Source organism: Dama dama, chromosome 15 (genome assembly GCF_033118175.1).
Source record: "Dama dama isolate Ldn47 chromosome 15, ASM3311817v1, whole genome shotgun sequence".
NCBI lineage: Eukaryota > Metazoa > Chordata > Mammalia > Artiodactyla > Cervidae > Dama > Dama dama.
Window position 1 is genome coordinate 69292259 of NC_083695.1, and position 25340 is coordinate 69317598.

At 39.1% G+C, this 25340-nt stretch overlaps 1 protein-coding gene and 1 non-coding gene across 3 annotated transcripts in view; one reads left to right on the forward strand and one right to left on the reverse strand.

The window, feature by feature from the left end:
* The window catches only part of ARMH3 (armadillo like helical domain containing 3), a 168421-nt gene that overhangs the window by 122647 nt on the left and 20434 nt on the right, over window positions 1-25340 (reverse strand). For both annotated transcript variants that reach the window (XR_009696137.1, XM_061162445.1), the window contains exons 6-18: window positions 25152-25244; window positions 24350-24424; window positions 24179-24265; window positions 19009-19065; window positions 17806-17849; window positions 16691-16751; window positions 14792-14838; window positions 14231-14306; window positions 12571-12664; window positions 7216-7317; window positions 3749-3807; window positions 2155-2220; window positions 860-929 (exon numbers count right to left, since the gene is read on the reverse strand). Coding sequence is in view for 1 of the 2 variants with exons in the window: in XM_061162445.1 (XP_061018428.1) it covers window positions 860-929; window positions 2155-2220; window positions 3749-3807; window positions 7216-7317; window positions 12571-12664; window positions 14231-14306; window positions 14792-14838; window positions 16691-16751; window positions 17806-17849; window positions 19009-19065; window positions 24179-24265; window positions 24350-24424; window positions 25152-25244 (931 nt within the window). In the remaining variant the exon portion in view is untranslated. The remainder of the gene's footprint in view (window positions 1-859; window positions 930-2154; window positions 2221-3748; window positions 3808-7215; window positions 7318-12570; window positions 12665-14230; window positions 14307-14791; window positions 14839-16690; window positions 16752-17805; window positions 17850-19008; window positions 19066-24178; window positions 24266-24349; window positions 24425-25151; window positions 25245-25340) is intronic.
* On the forward strand, window positions 10850-10956 carry LOC133070843 (U6 spliceosomal RNA). Its single transcript, XR_009696247.1, has one exon. It is a non-coding gene; the product is annotated as a U6 spliceosomal RNA (small nuclear RNA).

Sequence of the window (25340 nt, forward strand, 5' to 3'; positions counted from 1 at the left end):
ATGGATCACAGCTGTGTAACCAGAGACTCAAACTCTAAAGCTATGTCAGTCTTTCTTGTCTTCCTATCACACTCAGCTTGGCAGATATTGACCAGAATGGTCTGGGGAGGTTTAGGTCAATAAAGGCTTACTATATAGTCTTAATTGTTGTTTTTAAAATCAAGTAGATTGGGGGGATCGGGATTGGGAATACATGTAAATCCATGGCTGATTCATATCAATGTATGACAAAACCCACTGGAAAAAAAAAAATAATAATAATAAAAAAAAGAAAATAAATAAATAAATAAAACCAAAAAAAATAAAAATAAAATAAAATCAAGTAGATTTAGGAAGCAGGGCTGAATATTATAGCGAAATGGGATTAAGAGTTCAGATCATTCCCCTGAGGAAAATGCAGAATTCTGGGCAGACAAAATTACTTGCAATACAGCCCCCTATCTGTCAGCTCTGTCAGCCTCCTCTCAGCTTAAGTTACTCAGAGGAAGTTTTGTATGTCTAAACCTTGAACTTTCGCCTCCTGGCCCACTGACACATCAATTTGGGCCAAGAAATGGAGGGAAGAATTTGAGAGTTTTATCAAGTGTAAGAAAGTTTACAAATTTATGTATCAAACTTAGATATCTGTCTCCCTAGAAAGAACTTTTTCTTTGAACAAGGGCACTCTTTAATTGAACATTAAATTCATTGGGATTGCTTTACCAAACTTAACAAGAAACATGGTTTCTTAGGCCAGGGAAGAAATACAACTAGTAACTTCTTCTCTGAGGAGGAAGCACATCAAACAGGACCTATCCCTTATCTTAAACATGAAAATCTATCATTGGCTCAGAAACATACCCATTTTGATGATACTCACCCAGTACTGCACATACTAATGGACGGCAGGGAAGGTTCTTGTCTGCTGCCTTCTTCCTGTGTCTCATAGGCTTCACACAAATAAGAAATGAGATTATAAGACATCTGAACTAACATCCAGTGGTTCACCATCATTTTTTTTTTTCACACAAATAACATCACTATGGGAATTCCCTGGTGATCCAGTGATTAGGATTTTGCGCTTACAATGCTGGGGGCCCAGGTTCAATCCCTGGTCAAGGAACTAGGATCCCATAAAATGTATGGCCTGGTCAAAAGAAGAAACAACAATAATAAAATAAAACCACTACTACAGAGAAGCTACCTTTTCTTTCTCTTTCAAGTGATAGGTGTTGGGTGAGGCAGGGATGACATATAAGTGCTTCTCAGTTATCGATGCAGGCCTGGGACAAAAACACAGTTCACAGCAAGACCACAGCCCCACAGGGCACTGAAGCATACTACAAGGGGAAAGCTATTGTTTTTGCTTTGATTTTATCTATACAAGTGACATTACTGACAACAAAAGAGATACACTAGTATTTTTCTTTGATAAAATAATAAGTAAGAAAAAGGGAGAATGTGGCTGTGTAGAGGCAGCAACAGCAGCAGTTCAAAAAAAAAAGGAAAAGTTTTTTTAAAGGAAGTTTTAAATATAAACCTCAAGGTGATATTTCTGAACATACCTCCAAGTTTTAGGAAACTCCTTGATCCTTCATACTCTATTTCCCCCACCCCTCAGATGAATAAATCTAATAATAAGCAGAATCTAGCATCACCCAATCAAAGATCACAGCATATTCTGAAAACAAAAGGCTTAGGCCCATCTCCTTGTTGAAATCTACATTACTGATACATTCAATGTCAAGATATACCTTTTTGGGGTTTTTTTGTTTGTTTGCTTATTTTTTGTTTGTTTGTTTTTGGCCATGCTGGGTGGCATGTGGGATCTTGGTTCCCCAACCAGGAATCAAACCCATGCCTCCTGCAGTGGAAGTGCAGAATCTTAACCACTGGACCACCAGAGAAGTACCCTGATACATTCTATAATAATATTACTGCCATGGGTATGAGACTGTGGATCTTTCTACCCTCTATTGAGTAGGTAACACCTCCAAGACACACACAAAAAATTCCAACAACAGGGATGTGTCTTCTGAACAGCAGTTAAGCAAGGGCCCTTTAGCGTAAATTTCCACCCACATCTGTTCTAGTAGGATCAATGTCATCATCTCCAATTCTGCCAACATAAAAAAATTCCTCTAAGAAAAAACAAGAAGTAAAAGCCATACCTACCATTCTATGTAAGTTTACTCGAAAATTCATGTTGTCATCATGCAAAAATGCATTGGCATATTGATCCTAATAAAAATAAAAACACAGATAAGGAGGGAATGAGAGCTATAAACTCCTTTTATAATCTATCTATAATCTATACTCTTATTAAAAGTCCAAGGATTTACAGGTCTTAAAAGAACTCCTTTCAAGCACCAGTTAGAGAGCTAATGGGAGAAGACTACAGCCTTTATGTCAAACCCTACTCAAGCCATGAGGTTTCACTTAAGTGTAATTTCCCAGTAGGTCTCTAACTGGTCAAAAATCTCAAAGCAAATTACAAACAATAAAAATTAAGGCACAGACACTTGAGACAAATGCTGAGAGGAATCTGTTTTCCTGTTCTCTCTTCCTTCCCATCTGCCCGAGGAGCACAGGGACTGCAGGTTACATGTGCAGTCTACACTTGAGGATCTGCGATTAAGAAGAACTTGGTCTGCACTCTGCCGGGAACAGGCTTGGCACAGCAAGAGAAAACTGCTTACTCAGGCAGCATGGCAACAGGTAAGATCCTGTATATCCCTGGCTTTTCTGAAGACTGACGGAAAATCAAAAACCTCTCACCATGAATCAGTAATAAACATCCCTTGGCTCTTTCCCAACACCTTTTCTGAAGATCTGACATGCCTACAAACTCCAATTCCTAGGAACTGCTACAATTTGTGAAAAACAACTCCTTTAATGATTTTCTTAGAAAGATTTTTGAAAAGCAATTATACCAGGCCCACTGCTAATAAGCAGCTCTTCTACAGCTACTCCTAACCTGGTGAAAAGTAGGTCAACTTTCCACAGCAAACATAAAAATGGAAAGACAGGGAGATCTCTGCTCCACACGGACCACACCTTAACTATTTTTCTTTGGAGAGAAAAGATCCGAATAAGGAGTAAGTGAAAGAGGAGATTGAAACTACAAATTCAGCTCTAAATTGACTCAATTTCTGCCAGACCTCTGTTGCCAACAAGATTTAAGGTGAGTTCAGGCCTAATTAATCCAGCCAAAAGTGACTCTTTCCAAAGCCCCATTTGCGTCTCTTCTTTCTTTACCCTCTGGTTCTTGTTCTTCATCAAACTACAATTAATCGAACTTTACTGTTTCCAATGCCCATCCCTCAGCTTTTCTCTCCACCTCTCCCCACAGAAACCTGAGCTCCTTTTTTCATTTTGCTAAATGCAAAAGATTCAATGTAAATAGTTTTAAAGGGGCAGGACTGTTTTTTTTTCTGAAGAGGTGTAAGTCTCTTTAGAGTTCCAAACTCTTAAGAACTAGAATCTTCCAGTTCTCAATTATAGCCGTTATCATATGAATTCATTATGAAGTCATGCAATAAATACTAACTGACCCTCTACTACATGCCAGACACTGAGAAAACACTGGTGAAGAAGACAAAGGACCTACTGGTGCTTACTTCCAGTGAAGGAGATAATATAAAGGGGGAAGATTTTCTCTCCCAAACTTTAGGTCCCTAAAAGTCAAGAGACAGGAAATGGAGAGAAGGGTAGAAAAGAGAGCATTTTGTAAGAGATTAGCTAATACCAGAAGGCTGGTGAGACCTACCTCTGCAATACATGTGAGGATAATCAGACAGAGTTTGCCACTGTGAAGGCGGTGCTCATCTGAAAAGAAAAAATAAATCCTTCTCTCTAAATCATCCAGACCATGTTTCTATAGAGAATAAAGATGTGTATCATCAAAAAGAACATTCATACTTTCTTTCCCCATAAAATTCATGAACGAAAATCAAGGTTTTACTAAAGTAATTCTTTTCTTCTAGACAAAAGAATTCCCCCATAAGATTTTTTTCTTAAGTGTTCCAGTAGTATGACAGACAGCTAAACATCTTCCTGAGAACCATTTAATTATTGTAACAGTCCCTAATACTGTGGCCCAAATCAGGGCCATGTCCTTTGTTTCCATATCAGCCTTTTGCTTCTGGACAGTCAGATCCATTCCTTTTCCAACTCCACGTCATCCACTAGTTAAAGCACCACCACCTTTACTCATCTACCACAAAATCTAGAAAATTTTTATAACTGTTCATAGCAAACTGGCAGCAGAACCAGAAAGAAATTAACTAGAAACTAGGATCCAGCTCATGCTCTCCTTACAATGTGAACATTCTTACAACCAAGAAAGTTGGGAACTCTTGATCATTTTTCTTCCTGCCAAAGCTACTCACTCCACAAATATTTATTTATTACCGACTATGTGGTAGGCAGGGCTTCCTTGGTGGCTCAGTGGTAAAGAGTCCTCCTGTCAATGCAGGAGACGTGGGTTCCATCCCTGGCTCGGGAAGATTCCCTGAAAGAGGAAATGGCAACCCGCTCCAGTATTCTTGCCTGGAAAATTTCATAGACAGAGGAGCTTGGAGGACTACAGTCCATGAGGGTAACAAAGAGTCGGACATGACTGAGCATACACACATGTGGCAGGCACTATGCTGGGCAGTAGAGATATAGTACTGGACTAAAGAAAGGTCTGTGGCCTCCCAGAACTCACATTCTAGTTATTAAAAAAGAAAGCAACCTCAACAACAGGGCTCTAAGCCCACACAAAGGACCCAGAAAGAGCTAACCCATCACTGCCAATTACCAGAACCATTAAAACTTTTTTGCTTTCCAGGATGTTTGTGGGTGAGGTGGTAAAGTGGAGGTAAAAAGAGAGTTATACCAGCATATCCAAAACAGAAAAATGGCTTATGTTGTTTCAAATTAGCTTTGATAGGACCCAGAGTAAAGTCCATTCTGGAGAGATACTATTAACAGATTACCATGCTGTGAAAGTTAGCTAACAGTACTCATCCTGACATTAACCTGTTACTTCCTCAAAGATGAAATCTATAAACCAAAACCTGACAGTTAGAAGGCATAAGGAGGGTCGTGGTCAAAGAAATACATTTACCTCTCCTTAGCGATAGGTGGTGCAAAAGAGTAATGATGATGATCCTATCTGACATCCCAGTAGCCTACAGCAGAGCCCCTAAGCAGCCAGAAAAGAAATGCCTTGCTAACTCAATACCATATTTATGAGACTCTTCTACCTACCCCTGGCCGCAGAGCTTCTCTGGTACTATCCTTCACTTTCCTCAAAAAGCTGATAAGCAACTCTTGCAGAAAAGCCTGCAGCTCTCTCTCCACTTAAAAAAAACTGTTCCTGATTACAAAAATAAGGCATATTTCATTATTATTCATTTTTAAACTTCAGAAAAGCACAAAAAAACAAGAACAATAAAAAATATGTTTAATCATACCAAAAATCAAAAATGGTGGTCAATCAACTTTAGGCTCTGTATGCATAGATATATATTTCTAGTATTTTTATCTCTTGCCTATCTTAAAGATTGAGCAGATATTCCCTCAGGGTGACAATACCCAAGGCAGAATAATAACCTCAGGAAAAAAAAACTTTGAAAGCACAGCCGAAATTAAGGTGATAACAAACACAAAATTCTGAATCACGGAGAGGAGAGAAGTAGCTGGGGAAGGGACACATAGGTAGCTTCAACATCATTAGTAATTTCTTAAGTTGACTGATAAGTTCACATACATTCATTTTATTATACTTTTTAACCTATGCCATTTTATTATGCTTATTATAAACTTTATAATCTAATAGTAATAAATATTTAAAGTATTCTTATAGGCAGCAAACGATATATAATAAAGAAGACAAAATAGTACTGGGGGAGGGGAAGGAGGAGCAGAGCCAAGAAAAAGTTGCTTCTATCGCCACTAAAATAATAGATCCTGTTAGCCAGGTCAGGGTCTTAATCAACAGGAAGGGAGCTGGGCCAATGAAGCCACACAAGTATCGTTCTGAAATTAACTCTTCATCATACTTAACCATATTTAGGCTGCTGTATCCTACTATATTGAGGCTTCCTTTTAGCAAAGATCTAACCCAGCCAGAATTTACAGAAACAGCCTGAGACCACTCTTGCTGCAATTAATCTACCCTCAATTTTGCCTTCTATTTATTTTATGGATGGCACAGTGATTAGTACAATGAGGATTATATAACCATTAAAGCTAAAAGTGAGTTTCAAGGGCCTCAATTCACTGTGTTATATCAAGCAAAGCTAGAAATTTATTTTCAGGGTCACACCTATGCAGTTTTTTGCTTTCTGTGGTTGCTGCAGTATTTCCAGAAAAAGGGAGAGGTTACCGATTTCCAAAAAGGAGAAGCAACAGCCTCAGGAAACACTGATGCATGTATAACAGCATGATTATACTTAGTGCCACTTAAAAATAGTTAAAATGGTAAATTTTACATTATGTGTATTTTACAATAGATATATATACTAGAAATAAATAAATAAAATTGTAAACACTCATATAGATCCAGTTTAAAGAAAAAGCTAGGCTTAAAAAAAAAACCTTGAGATATATACTGAACAGAATTTGCTGGGTTTCTTCCCAATTTCTTCTTCTAGCCCAACTATTCCACTATCCTACCACCAGTTAAAAAAGATCACAGAAAAATCATCAACAGAGGAAGAACAAAATAACATCAAGCTTTCCTAATACCTATTTCTCTCCCACTTCCGTTCTGCATTTCACGGATGAGGACTAACACGTCTATTTTAAGTGTTAAAGAACACAGTCCCTCTGAATCTCACCTCTTCCTACTGTACTCTGCACAACAGTCCTAATTCTCACTATGAGCTGATGTTTTCAGTTCTTGTCCTCAAAAGGGAATTCCCTGAAACATGCTAATCCCCTCACTTCCCACACGTAAGAGTTTGCATCTACTTACCAAAATCTATTTAGAAGACGTGTTAGTCTTTGTAGAGATCAATTTATTTTCTCTGTTCTATTTTGGAGCATTCCTGCTCCAGCTCCAGGTTTTCCCAACACCATCTAATTGCCATCTGGCAGTGAGAAATTTTCCAGTAATCAGGACCACCACTTTGCAAGGAGGTCCCAATGGGTCATCTCTTACAAGTATTAATGCTGCTCCTTGATCAAGCTAAGCAGCTACCTACCACCTCCTGCTTCCTGAGCTCTCAAAGGAGAATGCCTTACCTTTGGTGTCTTGCATGACAATCGAGCTATACTTTAAGAAGGTTATCAGTAGATTACTGGTCTGTACATCTGCATCCAGTGGGAGTTCCACAGAACTTATAACTGGAATAGAATAGATAAAATGCATTCAGCCTGTAACATATTCCATTTAACACTTCTACCTATACAGACAACTTGCCAGCAGGCAAGGAAATCACAAAAGAATCTTTCTCCGAAACAGAGGAAAGACTGAGTGCTTATCATAACACTGTTATCTAGTCTTCCTAGGCCTCTAGAGCTCTTCCCACCCCCAAGATTAAGCCCAAAGTCCTTCTCTCCTATCTAAGAATGCCTTTCTAAAGGAACAGTGCTTTTCTCCCAAAATTCTAAGAAGGGTATTTTGATTCCATTTTCTAGTTCCAAGCAAACCAAAAGGGTTCAAGGCCCTTCTAAAAAGCACTTTAATTTGTACCTAAGTGAAAGAGCTGTATTGAATATAAATGAGCCTTGCTTTGATGAGTCTACTGCTTAAAATAAATGACAATTCATTCCTAATATGGAAAAATCTTGCTCAATTTTGAGAATAAGCCTTTAGGCTGGAAATACGCAAGATAGAAGGGAAAAAAGGTAAGACAGAAATACATTCAAATTCTACTTCTTAATCCCTTCCCCACAAAAGGGAACCTGAAGGAATACCAGACTGAAAACAGGTGGACATTACTGACTGAGAACAGTTTTATATACATAATTGCTTGCTGGAGAAACTACCCCTGCTCACATTCTCTGTGCCACAGTAACAACGAACAAGGGACCAGACTAGGGCTGACCCACACAGGATAGCCTTAATACAGATCCCCAAGTTTCTAATACTTTAAATGAGATTTAGACATCTTGCTAAGTACTTTTACACTGTCTAAGACATAATATACAAAAAAAGGAAACTCATGATTGCCTAGAAAAACTAGAGGGTCTATAGTTTTCTGTCATATCTTCACCTATGAAGACTCAGCTGAGTTTGGGATATTATTCACAATATGTATTCTTAACCATAATGAATCCCTCTGAAGTTATTACGATGTATGCTGAGAACATTTATTAACAATGGGAAACATTTGCATATTATGGATCCATGATACAGAGCAAGCACAGCAAAAAGCCTTATGAGAAGAAATTAGTATTCCCAACCCTTGGCTGTTTTCCCACAATTCAGCCCCCAAGAACTAATAAAAGACAAATATATTTTTATGTTGAAATACTAATATATCTTAAAATTCATGTTATGGATTAATGACTTGAGACTGTCATTTCAAACTACAGCCTATTCTGAAGCTCAGAGTCCATAATCCTTCCTGTGTCCAATACAAAGAGGCATTGGTCTGGTAAGTGGGACTTTTTTCCCCCACTCAAACACAAAGATAACTAGAAAACTGCCTTACATAATACACAGAAATATAGAAGTATATGTATTTTTAGTTTACAAGAAAATCCTCCCATGCCAAGGCTGAGTTGTCAAATGTCAAGTCTGAACTGAGAACAAATGTTTTAGCTAAACTGCTGACTTTTTAAAAATAATGGCAACAGGGACATACCTTTAAATATAACTAGGCCACTGAGCACCAGTTATATTAAAAACTAATTAAAAAACCAAAACTTGAGGATAGTCTTATAAGACATAGGACCCCTACAAAAAGGAAATGAGTTAGAAAAGAAAAAGGAAAAAAAAAAAAATAGAAGCAATATCAATAGAATAAAATCCCTCACAAATTAAAATCTGCTTCCTGTATGGCAAAACCAATACAATGTTGTAAAGTGAAATAAATAAATAATTTAAATTAAAAAAAATAAAATCTGATTCCTAAGAGTTATTCCTTCGTAATTCTTCCCAGCAGCCTTTGTCAAGGGAGATAGTCATTTGAAAGTGGGCTGACTCCAATCTTCCCACTAGAGAAAGTAAAACCTCACTGGTTGTAGGTAAGCAAGCACAAATCAAGTTGCATAATCAAGTGTGTAGGTGGAAGTGTTCACAATGAACAGTTTGAAAGGCAGTTCTCTGAAGCATCCAAACCCTAACATCACGTGAAATCAGATATATAGACATAGACAAAGATATATATGCTATGCAAACCCAAACATGCACACATGCGTGCACACACACACAAGCCTTTTGATATCCATGGTAACCAGGAAGGATTCATCGTTAAAGAAAAAAAAAACAGTATTTCTGTTGGAATATTATTTGGTGACCAGAGTAAGCAGAGAACAAGCAGGCAATCCTATTACATGTTCCTTCTCATTAAGATACAGTTGTGCCCTGCTTTTCAAAAGCTCATTTTACAAAAGTCACTTCGCTCCACAAAAAAAACTACCTTAGTACTTGTTTTCACTAATGCAAAGTCTAAAGATGGTTTTCACTTTTCAGAAAAAAGGCAGGGACTTTCCTGGTGGTCCGGGTGTAAGACTGTGCTCTCAATGCAGGGGACTCAGGTTCAATTACTGGTCAGGGAACTAGATCACCAAATAAGAGTTCACATGCTGCAACAAAGACCTGGTGCAGCCAAAATAAACAAATGTTTTAAAAAAAAAGAAAAAAAGGCAAAACGGGGAGGGGCAGAATAGGTGTAGGGAATTAACAGGTACATATCAGTATATATGCTATATAAGCTACAACAAGGATATATCACATATCACAGAGAATATAGCCTATGTTTTATAGTAACTATTTGTTGTTTAGTTACTCAATCGTGGCTGACTCTTTGTGACCCCATGGACTGTTGCCTATCCAGGCTCCTCTGCCCATGGGATTCTCTAGGCAAGATTACTGGAGTGGGTTGCCATTTTCTTCTCCAATATAAATGGAGTATAATCTATAAAATTTGTGAACCACTATGCTGTATACCTGAAACTTATATAACATTGTAAATCAACTATACCACAATTTTTTAATTAATTAAAATTTTTTAAAAAGATAAGTCAGGGAATTCCCTGAAGGTCCAGTGGTTAGGACTCCGGGCTCTCACAGCAGAGGGCCCAGGTTCAATCCCTGATTAGGAACTAAGATCTCACAAGCCATGTGGCCAAAAAAAAAGACAAGTGATAACAAGTAATAGTAAAGATGTGGAGAAAAGGGAACTCCTATGTACTGCTAATGGGACTGTAAATCAGTGTAATCACTAAGGAAAACTGTATAAAGGTTCCTCAAAAAATTAAAAACAGAACTACCATACGATCCAGCAATCCCACTTGTAGGTATATATACAAAGGAAATGAAAATAGAATATCAAAGAGATATTTTCACTCCCATGTTCATTACAGCATTATTCACAGTAGCCAAGATACTACAAACACTATATGGCATTATTTACATGTGGAATCTTAAAAAAACAAGTCAAGCTCATAGAAAGAGAGAGTAGAAAAGTGGTTGTCAGGGGTTAGGGGATGGAGGAAATAGGGAGAGGTTGGTAAAAGGCCACAAACTTTCAGATTAGCAAAATCTGAAGATCTAATGTAAAATATTAAAATGGTGACCATGTTGATAATACTATATTGTATAGCTGAATTTGCTAAGAGAGTGGAACGTAAATGTTCTCATCCCCTACCAAAAAGAAAAAGAAAAACACATGCAGTAACGGATGTGTTAATAGATAGGGGGAGTTTTGTGCTCGCTTCGGCAGCACATATACTAAAATTGGAACAATACAGAGAAGATTAACATGGCCCCTGCGCAAGGATGACACGCAAATTCGTGAAGCGTTCCATATTTAAAAAAAAAAAAAGATAGGGGGAGTTTTCTTACAATGTATATGCGTATCAACTCATCTCAATAAAGATGAAAAAAAATTTTTTAAGTATACACATTCAACTTTATTTTCTCAAATTCAGGCAAAGAAAAGTAGAAAAAAAATCCTACCACCTATCAACAATTAGAAATGAAAGTAACAAGAAACAAGAGTGATGGCGTGAGAAGAAAGAGAAAAGACAAAAAATGAAAACAGTATTCAGCATTTGTTTTGCAGCAAGTTTTAAGAGGCATCAGCATCCCCAGCAGTGAGAGTGATACCATTCAATTCCTTCCCCACAAACTACACGCAGTATGTAAGAATCAAGCCACCCAGTTCTGAACTGCGTTTGTGAGCATCTGTGCTTTATCTAAATTTACTCTGTGCATCCATTAGCAAGTTGCAACCTAAGATATTTGCTTCTTTGCTTTATGCAATGCAATTTCAGCTTACAAAAGGTTGTGTAGGAAAGCTCTGCTTTCAGAGAAGAGGGGAAATCTGTATTTTGGAATTTGACTATCAACTGAAAACAGATCCAATTTGCTACCACAGACTTGAATATCAGTGGCACCTCCCAGTAATACTTTTGTACTAATACTGCTTGTACTACCTTGAAATGCTAATGCCATAGGTGTTATATCAAAGTTTAAAGGAGAAACAGCAGAGCAAAGATGGTCATGTCAAATATAAGAGGGGCACAATTTTTTTACCCAAAATGAGTTCAATATTTGAGGCAAAACATCAAGTATTAATGAAGACTATTTTTAGGTTAAGTTATTCCCTCAAGCACACTCAGCTGACATTAGAACCAATTCAGGTGGACACAAAGTTTATTGGGCAAAATTCTTAATTTCTTTTCTATTACCCTTTTCATAACTTCCAGTGATAAGATTTATAAAGTAGAATTTTGTTGTTGTTATCTTTTAAAGGAGAGAAATCTTAAATACCCAGCAAATTCCCAATTATTACACACTTGTCATTTTCTAACTGGGTGTGCTTGGCAGACACATAACAGTGAGCAAATTCCCAAGTTCATTTTCACATTCATTTAGTCAACAAATATTTACTAAGCAGTAACCATGCCAGGCACTATGTTGGGCATTTAGTGGTACACAAAACAGGCATGGTCCCAACAATGATCCATGCAAGGCTCTTAGTGTCAGCTCTCACTAATCTTAGGCAAACCTCATACTTCCCTGGCCTCAATTCCCTCATTTGTCAAATGACAACATGAGATGATTTTACCATTTTGCATTTATTTCAGTGAGATATTCATAAAATATCTCATCTGAGCCTCACAAAGTACCCTGAGTTTGGCAAGACAGGCATCACTGATCTCTGAGGTCCCTTTTAAATCTAGCATTTCCATGATTCTACAATCATTCCCTAAGGAGGACAAGCTGGAGTTTCGTAGATTCTCATAGAGGAAAGCATTGACTGTCTTTTCTTTAGAGTTTCACGAATCCTAAAGATAATTTCTTAAGCAAAAGAACTAACAGTTATGCTTTTTGTCAGAAAAAAAAGAAAAAAAACAACTACAGTCACCCCTAAAGATTCAAGATTGTATTAATCAAGAAAACAAAGGAGGTGACAGACTTACCATCAGAGGAGGGTGGTGTGGTCCCAAGTGGTGTGGCTGGGGTTGTTGGAGCAGGACTGACAGGGGTTGTCACCAAGCCCATTTCTGGATGACTCTGAAAGAGAACACAGATAAGGATAAGAAAAGAGAAGATTGCAGGTGTCCTCTGCGTAACCTTTCTGGTATTCCTGGCCTCACAGACAGAAACTCACTGAGGAGAGACTGCTTCTCTATTTCGTTCCTATTAGTACCTGGTTACTGTTGATGCTTGCTAAACTCTAATAAACTCTGCAGGCTAGTTTTCTTTAAGTAACTAAGTTCCCATTATGTAAGTTTACTTACAGAACAATATGAATAAAAAACTGGGGTAAACAAATACACAGAAATATTCCACACACAAAAAAGGGCATTTGCAGTCCTATCTGAACCTGAGAAGGGACTATTATCTGATCAACTCAAAACATATCTACAGACTATTCTGATGACCACATAAGTCAACTAATAAGTGCAGGTGAGCCAAAGGGATAACAGATACTACAAGAAGGGCTTTGCAGAGGGCAGCCCTTCTTGTTCCACCACAAAAAAGAGTGTACGGGGTGGGAAGGTAGAAACATGGGCGGAGACATTCAATAGTGACCAAAAGAGATGACTCCTCTTTCCCTTACCTTCCTTAGCCATCCTTGCCACATCAGCTCTTGAGAATCAGGCTGAGTGGTGGCTACTCCCTTCTCCTCCCCGAGAGTTTTACCAGATTTTACCCTCCTCACTTTTTCCTTTAAAATCAATTACAGAATCTGGAGCGCTAACAAGGAACATCATAAGAATCATGGATAAAGCCTCATGTGATCAGTCGTGAAAAATGAGAACTGCTAAACCAACAAACCAGACCCCCAAACCAGCACACTGCTTTTTGACCTTATTTTTCTTGTTGTTGAAACTCAGTGGCTCTCATACATAATTACCTTTTGAGAAAAAAGCATAAGCACACTTTCCCTTAAAAGAAAACTTCATACATAATTTAAACAGTCTGACTTTAAAAACACTTCATCAATTTTTAAAGACAGCTTTCAGGGGCAGCACTTGAGTTCTCAGCCTATTTTAGCTCCTTCTGTACCAACAACTTAGGACATCCCTTAGGCAAGTGACCCAGTACTCAGGATTCTATGACTTCCTGCTTTCAATATTTGTTGACCGTTTTTGGGGTTTTTTTTTTTTTTGGTTAACAGCTAACCTTATGTTACACAGGATATTTTGTACTTTTCTTCTCTGGAAATGGATGAGATAATAACATAAGTGACGTGGCCTATTTTTTCTCTGGTTGTAATTCCACAGAGGTTTAGGAAGCAGAAAGCCTGTTAAAAAAATCCGTATGGGCAGATAATACTAAGGGATTTCCAGTGAGCAAAATGAAATAATCTCAACTCATTTGGGTTAGCAGAATCAGTCAACTGGTCAAGACCATTAACTTGGCATGTTACCAGTTCCATTTCAGCACGAGATGGAAACATACATATTTGAGGAGAGCATGAAGCAAAGGCAACTGATGCAACTCTTTAGTTACTAACTACAGCTCACCAGTGCAAAGTAGGGTTTACATGAGCACAGCCAGATAGGCTTTTCAATGAGTGAATCTGTATGAAAATCAGAGAGAAAAAGAACTGAAGTTTTTAATATAACCAACCTGGGCTAACACTGTGATAAAGTTGCGATTTAAATGAACAGCTTCGTAAAGTGCCAGAAGGATGGCCTCATTGGTTCTAAAGAAAAAGAGAGCAAATTGGAGAGTCTCTTATAATGAAGAAGGTAGAAGGAGGTAAAAGAGTATAATCATCAAGATAAGATTTCACCCCAACTCCTCATTATAAATCCCTTTGAGCTTCTAATGCTCCATTATTTCCTTTTTGGGCTTATATAAAGGAAATACAGTCAGCACTTTAATTCCTTAGATCTGTTCTTACCGACTTCACTATTTCCCCCTTTCACTTTTTCACCCCAATCCAGTTAAGTTATTAACTGGCTCAGACACCAAGCTCTCTTTATTTCCTTTCAGAGATAGCTGGGAACAGTTTTATAACTTCTTAGAGCTCAATACATGCAAGTTCCATTATTATTTAAAACTCAAGAAACATTTGACAGATCATCAAAAAAGTCTGAATCTGCAGAGATAAAGTTTCACACTTTCATATCCAGTAAGAGTCCACACTGAAGTTCAAGTCACTGCACAAGAATGTCAGGCACTTACTGTACTGAGATTTTCTCATGGGCATCTGCTATGAACATGCTGCCCACCTGTGGAAGAAAAGGGGAATTGCAGAGTTATAGCAGGGAAATGTGAGAGGAGCTCTGGGCCCTACAAAGCCTTTAATCAGTGAAAAAAACAAACTGCAGCATGAGGGAATCCTGGCCCACCAGTCACACACAACAAAACCAGCTCACTTTGAAGATATTAAAAGAATCATAAGCCATGAAACTCCCCTAAACTGCCTTTGCTTAAAGGGACTTTAAAAAAACCATCCCAGTACTTTTGTCCAGGTCTCCTATGTGTTACTTCAGTAACCACTGACAAGTAAATGATAACTTAAACATCCTCATCACTTTGCCTCTGTCCTAGAAGCTGCTTATCTGAAACAAACTAACTCACAAAAAGCATTACAGAAAGCAGGCTGTTCATCCAGCACAGAGTCGTCTTTGGGGGAATATTTGGGTTTCAGACCAGAACTATTAAATCAACGGTCAGCAACCTTTTTAGCATCAGGGACTAGTTTCGTGGAAGACAATTTTTCCATAGACCAGGGGATAGGGGGATGATTTCAGGATGATTCAAGTGCATTATATTTATTGTGCACATTTCTATTATTAATGTATCAGCTCCACCTCAGATCATTAGGCATTAGATCCCAGAAGCTGGGGACCCCTAGTCTAAATGAAACCTACTATACATCTTTCACATCATGAAATCTTTTGTTTGTGTCCTAGGCAGGACAGTTGAATAAGCAAATGGAATAGGTTGCCTCCAATATATGAGATATCAGAGGCAGAGACAGATGCCCATCCTTCTAAAATTGCCTTTTCCACCTATTTATTGATGCCCAAATCCATGCAGCCGGAGCTCCATTTATTTGGTACAAAACTTTTTCTTCTTGGCTAAAAGGCAAAAGGTCCCTGGAAGCAGTATGATTATATCTAATGCATCTAATCAAATACTGATACAGCCCTCACATTGTTTTGACATCTGAGGGACTACCCATTTGTGCTTCAGAATTAAAGAGCTTATCATTTCCTTTCCTTGAAAGTAGGTTCAGAGAATGAAAAAGGCAGATTGCAGGGGTAAAGTTGCCTTTTGGGGTGGTGGGGGTGGGGCGGGGCCTGTTGTTCCTTACAAAGAACTCAAAATCTGTCTTGCCCTAGGGCTGATTACTTGAATACTAATACCCAAGAACACAGACTTTCTGAATCTGTCTAAATTCTGAGACTTTAGATTTACCTCTTAAAAATTAGCCCCAGATTATCTGGCCTAAAATACCTACCATGCTAAGGTTGAGATACCTTGCTCAAGAGTCTTGCAAACTGAACCAGTAATTTTCCCAAACCATGGAGCCCTCAGCCCAGATCCTAAACCTTTAAGATGAGTGGTTCGGATCACTGCACCAATCCCTCAACTCCAGGACCAGCTACAAATGATGAAGGGGTCACAGCAGACAGCCAAGGATCGCTTATGGTTGGACTCAGATCTAAACCCTCTATGCTGTGTTCCATACCTGTCCTCAAACAGAGTCAACTGTCTTTTTTTTTCTGGTTCTTTTTTTTTCAGAGCCAGTTCTTCAGGAAGCAAAAGTCTGGCTTAATATGAACCTTTCTTTTTTTTTTTTTGTAGCCTTAAAAAAGTTGAATTAATTTGGAAAAAAAAAACCAAAACAACCCAGCCCCAGAGAAATCAGAGCTCTTCTTTGCCCTGCCTCACTTGGGTTTGGAAATCACTAGAAGAGATATAGTTCTCCAAAAAATCTGCTATGAGCAGCCTCTCTCCCCTAATCATCATTATCTCAAATATCTAAACTTCTGAGTCCAGACTTGTCTACCCTATAAGATCTCATATATTTTTGAACGGGGGAGAGAAAAAAAAAAGACAAGTAGGACTTACCATATTTGTTAAAGCAGAGAAAAAACCGCTCTGGTGTTCTTCTTCCTTGTCTTTATACTGCCTGAACAAAAATAACTAAATTCAACTTTAGTGTTATTTATCACATATGTCTTTGTCCTTGGCATACTAGGTAATCAGGGCAGCTCACTGGCAGAATTTCACTGACTCCAGAAAACAAAAACGTTCTAACTACTGAGCCTCTGCAGTTTGCCTTGCAAGCTAAGAGGCACCCATCTGCTCTTGAGGTAGCGTACACCAAAATGCCCAGCTACTTCAGGAGAGACTTAGAAAGCAAGCTGCAAAAGTGTGAAATGCTCTAACATATGGCTGATCCAGTTATTTTCCAAACAGACTATTACTTGAAAAGTGTGGCAGTAAAATTAAGGCTGTAACAGTGAAAATCTTGTTTGTTTTTGAAGGAAAAGGAGGGGAATCTGTGAGCTCAACTATTTGTGGAGATGGGACAGATTTGAAATTCCAACACCCAATTGTACATGAGGAAAGTCTGGAAAGGAGTAAGAAAGATCCTGCCTGGCCCTTGCCAGGATTAGATACAATTCTGGTTTCCATTCAATGAATACCAAATCCTCCCTATCCGCAGCAAGGGTGGGGGGAAAGCAAGCATCAAAGAAAAGAGCCCCCAGATAGACAGGACTCTGAGAAACTGCAGTTGATTACTGATAAAAAAGAAATACCTGTCAAATGAGAATTCAGCGCTATCTCTTTTCTTCCTTTTTATAAGCATACAAAAAAAAAACACCACTTCACAACCTTTTTTTACATAGAAATGGTATTTAAATGATACATTGAGCCTGCCTGTGGCTGGAAAATTTGTTAAAATGCTCTGCAATAAAACGTCAAAGGTTGCAAAAGAATGTTTAATGTTAAGAGTTGCTTAAACAAAAGATGGACACTAATGTGGTGGCTACTTTTCTCCTAGTGTTAGAAGCAACCCCCGCTAAAGCCATCAAGTCAAGCTAGAGCAAATGAATCTGCCAGCAGCTATACCTCTGAATACTCTTCTAGGATAGGTAAGGGATGTTCACCCAAGAACTCTTAACAAACCTGTTCCTGACTCAACCAGTTCAAATGAAACTGAATTCAGATAGACTTACCTGTTGTACTCAGATAAAGCTTGAGCAATCACAAGCCCCATTCCCTAGAGAGAAAAAAGACAGCACAGGTGAAATAAGGGCCTGGTGGTGATGCTATGACTAGACCACGGAAAACACTAATGACGGTCCAAACCCAGCAAGTTTTACCTGAAAGTAGGCAACAAGGACAGAAATTCTGAGAGACTTGTCAATGGATGAAAAGGAACTTCTCTGGAAAGATTTTTCTGATCTAATTACATTACTTAATGTTTCTAGATATAATTAAAATAGAATAGCAAGAGTTGAAACAGACCAGTCCAGACCACTGACAATTTCACTGGGGTCATTTTCACCTCAAAAGAGAAGACTAAGTTAGAATCTTTAAACAAAAAGCTCTCAGATGTCTCTAAAAACAACCCACAATAAAAGTGACGAGTCCCACCTTAAATGAAGGTACATACAGACAAGCCACTCTCTTTCAGACCACAGGAAAACAGTAGTGTAACAGAAAGAAGCATCCAATAAATATTAAAGTAACTTATCAACCTTCCCCCTAGAACCTGCTAAGCATATCACAAAGATCAATTAAGGCCATAAGAATGAATCATGTGTGCTTTTTTTTTCCTTCATAAGAGAAATTAGAACGAAGAGGGCAGACGGAAAGAGAATAAAACCAGACACCTGGTCATCTTCTTCCTCCCTATATTGAGGGATCAAGTTTTATTTTCCAAACCTCCAAGGATATATGTACCAGATATTACATCATCCTCCACAGTTCAGCTTCACCAAGGCAGGCTGTAAATATAATCTGACTAGTTCTACAAGAAATCTCCCAACATTTAGTCATCTAAGCTTTTTTTTAAAATTTCAGTTTTATTGAGGTATAACTGTAAGATATTTAAAGTGATTTGACATACCATCTAAATCTTACTCTTAGAAATGTCACTTCTTGACTCTGTAGGATAATCAAGCTCAGCATACTAGAACATGAAGTATAACTGACCATTTCATCATAATTAGCAAGCAAATATCCCCTCAAACCTTCTTTCCATGAGAAAACAGAAAACCATAGATAGTAGCACAATGCTCTAAAAAGAAATACCTATTCCCTCTTTATAGCCAGATGAAATTAACACAATAGTTTCCTACTCTCTGTTCTAAATATCCAATTAAAGTAAGGCCAACAAAGGCAAGTAATTAAAACACAAGAATCCAGATACTCACATTGAGGGTGGCTTCATCATCCACAATAGACAGCTTCACAATATAAGGATTCACAGACTATTAAACAAAAGAAGAGACTGCAGGTGAGTGTGACCTAGTTAAGAACCCATTAGTTATTTAACAAAGTGTTAACAAAAATCCTTCCAAGACGCTCTCTCTAGAGTGATGTTCCTAATACCTATGCCCAACTATCTTGCCAGTTGACTTCCTCCATTTCCAGTAAATCTCTCTGTGCATGGGCATTCGCCAAGCACGCAGAGACAGACAGACACACACACATCCCCCCCAAGCATGTGTAAGTTTACATGCACACACACACACACAATTCTATTCTACCTGCATTTTCCTCTAGGCTGAATCAGCTCAGGCCTTTGCCTCTTCTCTCATGTTTCCCTCTTCTTTCTAGAAGTAAGTGAACACTCCACAACACTCACTTTGTCCTATCCTGACAATAATTTACTGAGTCCATAGGGACAGCTGTCATTTGGGGGACACAAAAGCTCCCCTGACGTAAGGCACAAATGTGTAAGTTGCTAACTTACACTCTCATTCCAAAGGCTCCCTAACCATTCCACAAACTATATCCAAGGACTGATTCACCCACCCGTAAAACAAAGCCACCTTGGGGGTGGAAAGTGGCAGCTGCTTAACAGCCAGACAGGCCATTTATGGATCCAATACCCAAATAACACTGCAGGGGAACTGAAAAGAAAGATGTAATTACCCAAACTACAATCTGGTCAGGACACTGGGATTTAATGATTGTCCCATCACTTAAAGCACTGGAAGATTTCTTGAGTTTTTCCAGATTCAATCTCAGCTGGGTAGCATATGGAAATGGACATATATTTAAACTCATTAAGCAACTGGGCCATCTCCTACCGATGGGATGAGAACCAACGACCTGCTCACCTTGAAAACATCCCCCACGTGGTATGTGAGGAAAGACCCTCTACAGCTCAGGCATGAATTCTAACCCAAGAGAAGCCAGAACAATAGTTCTTAGATTAACAGCTTTTACAGCAACCAAGAAAACACATCATTGAGAAACTTGGAAATCCAACTAAAAGGCTAACCCCCATCTCCTCAGACTTTATTAATCAAGTTCCTGAGGTCATCTTTCTAATGTCAATTGGGAATAGAGAAAGAGAAGCTTTGCTATTTTTAACAGCCAAATGTTTTTTGTTTTTGTTTTTGTTTTTTCAAATCCACCTGTTTTATTTTTTGTTTAAAAAATAAAAATAAAAAGGAACCAACCAAACAACGAACACAAGGAGGCCGCCTGGTTCCCTTGGGCATGGGCATGCATCTGGGTCGGCAGGCCTGTGCGTCATGCCCATCCCGCTGCGGCTGTGGTTGATATGAACACATCACCAGGTGTGGGAGGTGCTAACCAGTGGCAGAGTAAAAAGAGGAGTTGGGGTGGACGAGAACCAGTAGTCTCAACGTAAAGTGCATGGCGAAGGCTGGCATGGGGCCACACCTGGCCCTCTCCCTCCTCCCCTAGCTGGGGGAAGGGGCTCAGCACAGGATTGCAGTCAGCAGGAGGTCGTGTCCACCGGCCACCGAGGGAGGGCCAGATCCCAGTCCCTGCTGTAGCACAGCCACAGTCCTCCAGGACCCTCTGGCTTCCAGAGGAGCAGTCAGCACGGAGGGCGCTGTGGCAGCCTTCCTGGGCGGTGGGAAGACTGATAAGGTTTTCTACAACCCAATTCAAGGAGGTAAAACCCACTCCATTCATTACTTGATCTAACAGATAAAGGCTCTCAAACGCTTCTTCCTCTAACAACAATGCTGATGCAACAGACTTCAGATAAGATTCAAAGCAAGCTGATCCTTGGAAATGAAAATCAGCAGTGGGCTGACCTGGAGATGCCATCATGATGAGATCTACAGTAGAAGAAGCTGGCCACTGTCTCTTAGCATAATTTTTGAAACTCCTACTTACTCACCTTCCCAAAAGTAGACTGTCTCAGGTACTAATAAGGACCACCTGATTACCAAGAACAACCACTGCATTAGCAACTGTTGAGGAAAAGGGGTAAGGTGGCTAAAATCAAAGGTTTAAGTTCCAGCTCCTCCACTTATTAATTGTGACGAGGTAGGCATGTTAATAAACCTAAGCTCAATTTTCTTCATCTGTAAAGTGGGGAATAATATTTCTTTCCTTGGGGCTGCTATGAAATTTAAATCAAGTTAAATCTTCAGCACAGTATCTGGCATATAATAAGGGCTCAATTATTGGTAGTTATATTTTTTTCTCCTGACATTTTTATAACATTCAAAACAAGCTCTATAAGGAAAAAAGAGAAAGAACAACTCAAAACCAGACATAATAAACAATTTTGTAATATCTAGGAAACATCATGTTCAGGGCAGCAGTTGGGGGCTGAGTCACTTCATTTCAGAAGACTTAGCCAACGCAGAAGGCCAAGATCTTAAAGCTGTGAAAATTTCTATCCCAGCAAACACTGATTTTCCTTAACACTACCTATTCTGCTGGTCATGTTTTAAAACTCAAGACAATCTACTTTTCATCAGCAAGTCAGAATTACAAACTTCACAGAATCACTCTAGTAGAGTCCAGCATTTATTTGATCTAAACCATACTTAACAAATTTCATTGCGCTTCCCTAGATCTTTCCCCTCCCCCCCACCACCCCCCACCGGCCGCATCTTGTAATCTCTTGAGATTAAATGACTAAAATGAAGTGAGGAAGAACTACTTTCAATCCTTAAATTCAACACCTAATTTGCCTTCTCTGTGTTTAGCTGGACACGGAGCCTCTCTGGCACCCTCTGCACCTTTCTGGAAAGGTTACAACTTACCCCATTGGTCATGGGACCAAATGTGGTGGTAACTAAAATGTTGTTCTCCCAAGCACACCCTCTTGTATTTTGCATAAAACTTCTCCAGCTTTCGGTTTTGCTGTGTTCATCTAGAAATTCCTCACACTCCTGTCAAAAACGTTCCTGCTCCATGGTCACCAGGTTTCCTTAATGGTTTCTGGTGAGTGACTTATATCAAAAGCTGCAAAGCCCAGATAAATTATGCCTACCAGCTTGCCCTCACCTACTGTATTAATTCTTCTGGGGTTTCTGACAGACCAGAGATGCATACCTCACTCTAGAAATATGATTTTCTCCAGCTCCACGGCCATGTCCAATTTTTCAGGCTGACATTTCAGAAAGTCTTACTGGGCTGAACCAGGGTTCTGTTCACATTCAGAGAAACCAAGCCACTGTCTCAGAGTGGCCTACATCCAGCAGAATGTTCTGAAAATATTCATTACTGATGATGGGGCTTTAATATCACACATAACTCAACTCTCTTTAACTACCTTCAGCATTTTTTCTCAGCTATTTTTCTTGCTGTTGTAATAAGGCCCCAGAGGCAATTACACATGACAGAGATCAAAATGGCTACCATGCTGGCCCTTCCAGATCACCAGCAAAACAGGTGTTGGTGATAAATTACTTATTTATTAGTAGCTCCGTACACCATTCATCAGTTCCTCTGAGACAAAGAAAACAATCAGTTCCTGGGGTTTATAACACATTAACACTGCTCCATATTCCAGCCCCTCTTTATGTACTCCTTTCTCACAGAATCCTTTCTTTCATATCCCTCTTTGTAAGAATAAGCTCCATATTTTATGTTACCCATCACTTTTAACATGGCTACTAATCATATCAAAAATCACTAAGTGAAGATCCAGAAGCTCAAAAATGAAAATATTCCCTCCAGTTGGCCCATCTGTCATAGTATTGAAAGAAAGTAAAAGTGAAGTCGCTCAGTCATGTCCGACTCTTTGTGACTCCATGGACTGTAGCCCACCAGGCTTCTCCATCCATGGGGTTTTCCAGGCAAGAATACTGGAGTGGGTTGCCATTTCCTTCTCCAGGGGATCTTCCCCACCCAGAGATCGAACCCAGGTCTCCCGCATTGAAGGCAGATGCTTTACCCTCTGAGCCACCAGGGAGTGAGAATGTCATAGTATTGCTGCTGCTGCTGCTAAGTCGCTTCAGTCGTGTCCAACTCTGTGCGACCCCATAGACGGCAGCCCACCAGGCTCCCCCATCCCTGGGATTCTCCAGGCAAGAATACTGGAGTGGGTTGCCATTTCCTTCTCCAGGGCATCTTCCCAACCCAGGGATCCAACCCAGGTCTCCCACATTGAAGGCAGATGCTTTACCTTCTCAGCCACCAGGGAATGAGAATGTCACAGTATTGCTACTTATTAAATAAAGTCAAGTTGCCTCAATGTAGCTTCTGATTTCTGGCTTCAGTAAAGCAGTGCTAGTGTCCAGGACCCAGTACCAAGTACTCCCTGCAAAGCAACCCCCAATGAGGTTCTGGCCTTCCCTAAGTGGTCCCCTTTCTTTTCAGTGCCCAAGTATAAATCTTTGAGTTCAGCTTTTTATCTCAAAATCTATAAATCTGTCCCTAATTCAAATGCAAAAAGAACTCCAGAATTAATATGGATAAGGCTCTGTCTTCAACTTCCATCAAAATCAAAAAAAGTCCCCAGACCAACAGTGATATTTATACAAGTCAACTGAGTACATTATGGAAAACTAATATATAAGTTGAATGTTTCAAAACAGATGCATTAGGTCAGTGGTTCGCAATTCCCTGAGCATCACACTCAATAGGAGATCTTTAAAAAAAGACAACAAGGTCCCATCCCGTAAGAGATTCTGATTTGGTGTGCAAAGAGTAAGGCCCCGGGGCTCCCCTGGTGGACCAGTGGTTAAGACTCTACACTTCCACTGGGTGGGGGCATGGGTTTGATCCTTGGTTGGGGAACTAAGATCCTGCATGCCATATAATATGGCTAAACAAATAAATAAAAAAAGAGTATGACCCAGAAACATCTTCTTTTTAAAAAAAAATCCTGGTGATTCTAATGATAAGCTGGGTTTGGGAACCACTACATTAAGAAAGATTTACTCACTTTATTAGAAGTTACACCACAGGATTCCTTTAAACAGCTATAACCTCTACCCTAGGAGTCTAACATAGGACTTTTAGAATTTAATTTATCAAAATTAATCTATATACCATTTACCAAGAAAATATCTTCTACATTAAACAAAATTACTAGGAGTGGTCACATTTAGGAAGATTATAGAAAAACAGCAGCTGTCCATTAAGAGACTCACTTACCTCATATTTTCTGTAGTTCACTAGCAAAGCCAAGAGGACAACAGCATCATACCCATGTTCCCTACGACTTGGCGGGTGGGAGAGTATCTGTAACCAGAACCACCAACAGTGAGAGTGCTTGAGGAGGCAATTTATCCAAAAAAGAAAAAGGCAACAAGGGAACTGACCTACCTGTAAAATTGCTTCAAATATGCTGTTGATCATTACATATTCCAAGATAGTGTTCTGGCTGATGTTATCTGTCACCTGCATACAATAAAAGACTATTTAAAATCTATAGTAAGACACTGATATCTCAGGTATATCTCCTCACCTAGTATCTAACACAAACAGAAATGTTAAAACATTCTACCAAATACTTAGTAGATCTTTCATAAGCATCCCCAAAGCCACCAGAGCCTGAAGAGATAAGACACTAGAAGGGTAACAAATTAGCAAATTAAAACTTCCTAAATTTTTGACCTTCTCATTGTTTCTCTTATACCCTCACACAAGCATTTGCCTAAGTTTCTTGGGTTTCATTCCCCAAATGCACAGGAAGTACTTTATGATCCACAAGTCTTCAAGAGATTGCAGGGAAAGGAAACCACCTAAAATTAAAGAATAACATTCTAGAAGGTACAATCCAGCTTCCAGGTATAAAATCAAGGTCAGAACAAATAAAAATATTCAGCATCACAAAAAAGTATTTCCAAATGAGACCTGATGAGAAGGTCAAAATCTGACAATACAGAAGAGAGCACTTCTCCAGGACTGGTACAGGTTAAAAATGTCATCAGTTTCTCCAACGAGCAACTTTTAGGAAGCAGAAGTCCATACAACTAACTTCCTTCTACACAAACACAGCAGAGTGGTGTAAAGGTCCAGTAAAGATTTTTCTCTTTTCCTTTCTAACTCTGGCCTCAAGAGTTCAAATTTGCCCCTGTTGTCGATTCACACCCTTGACAAAGAAACATACAGATGGGTCACTTACTGTCACTAAGCAGAGGAGAAGTTTCAGACATAAGCTCTTCAGACTTTCAGAACCTTCTGCACAGAGCAATGAATCCAAACTCTCCATGAGATTCTGAGAAAGAGACACATTAAGTATTAAACCATAACAAATAACATTTCCACCGTGTCTTTCCCATACATACTCTGGGTTATGTTATGCAGGGTAAAG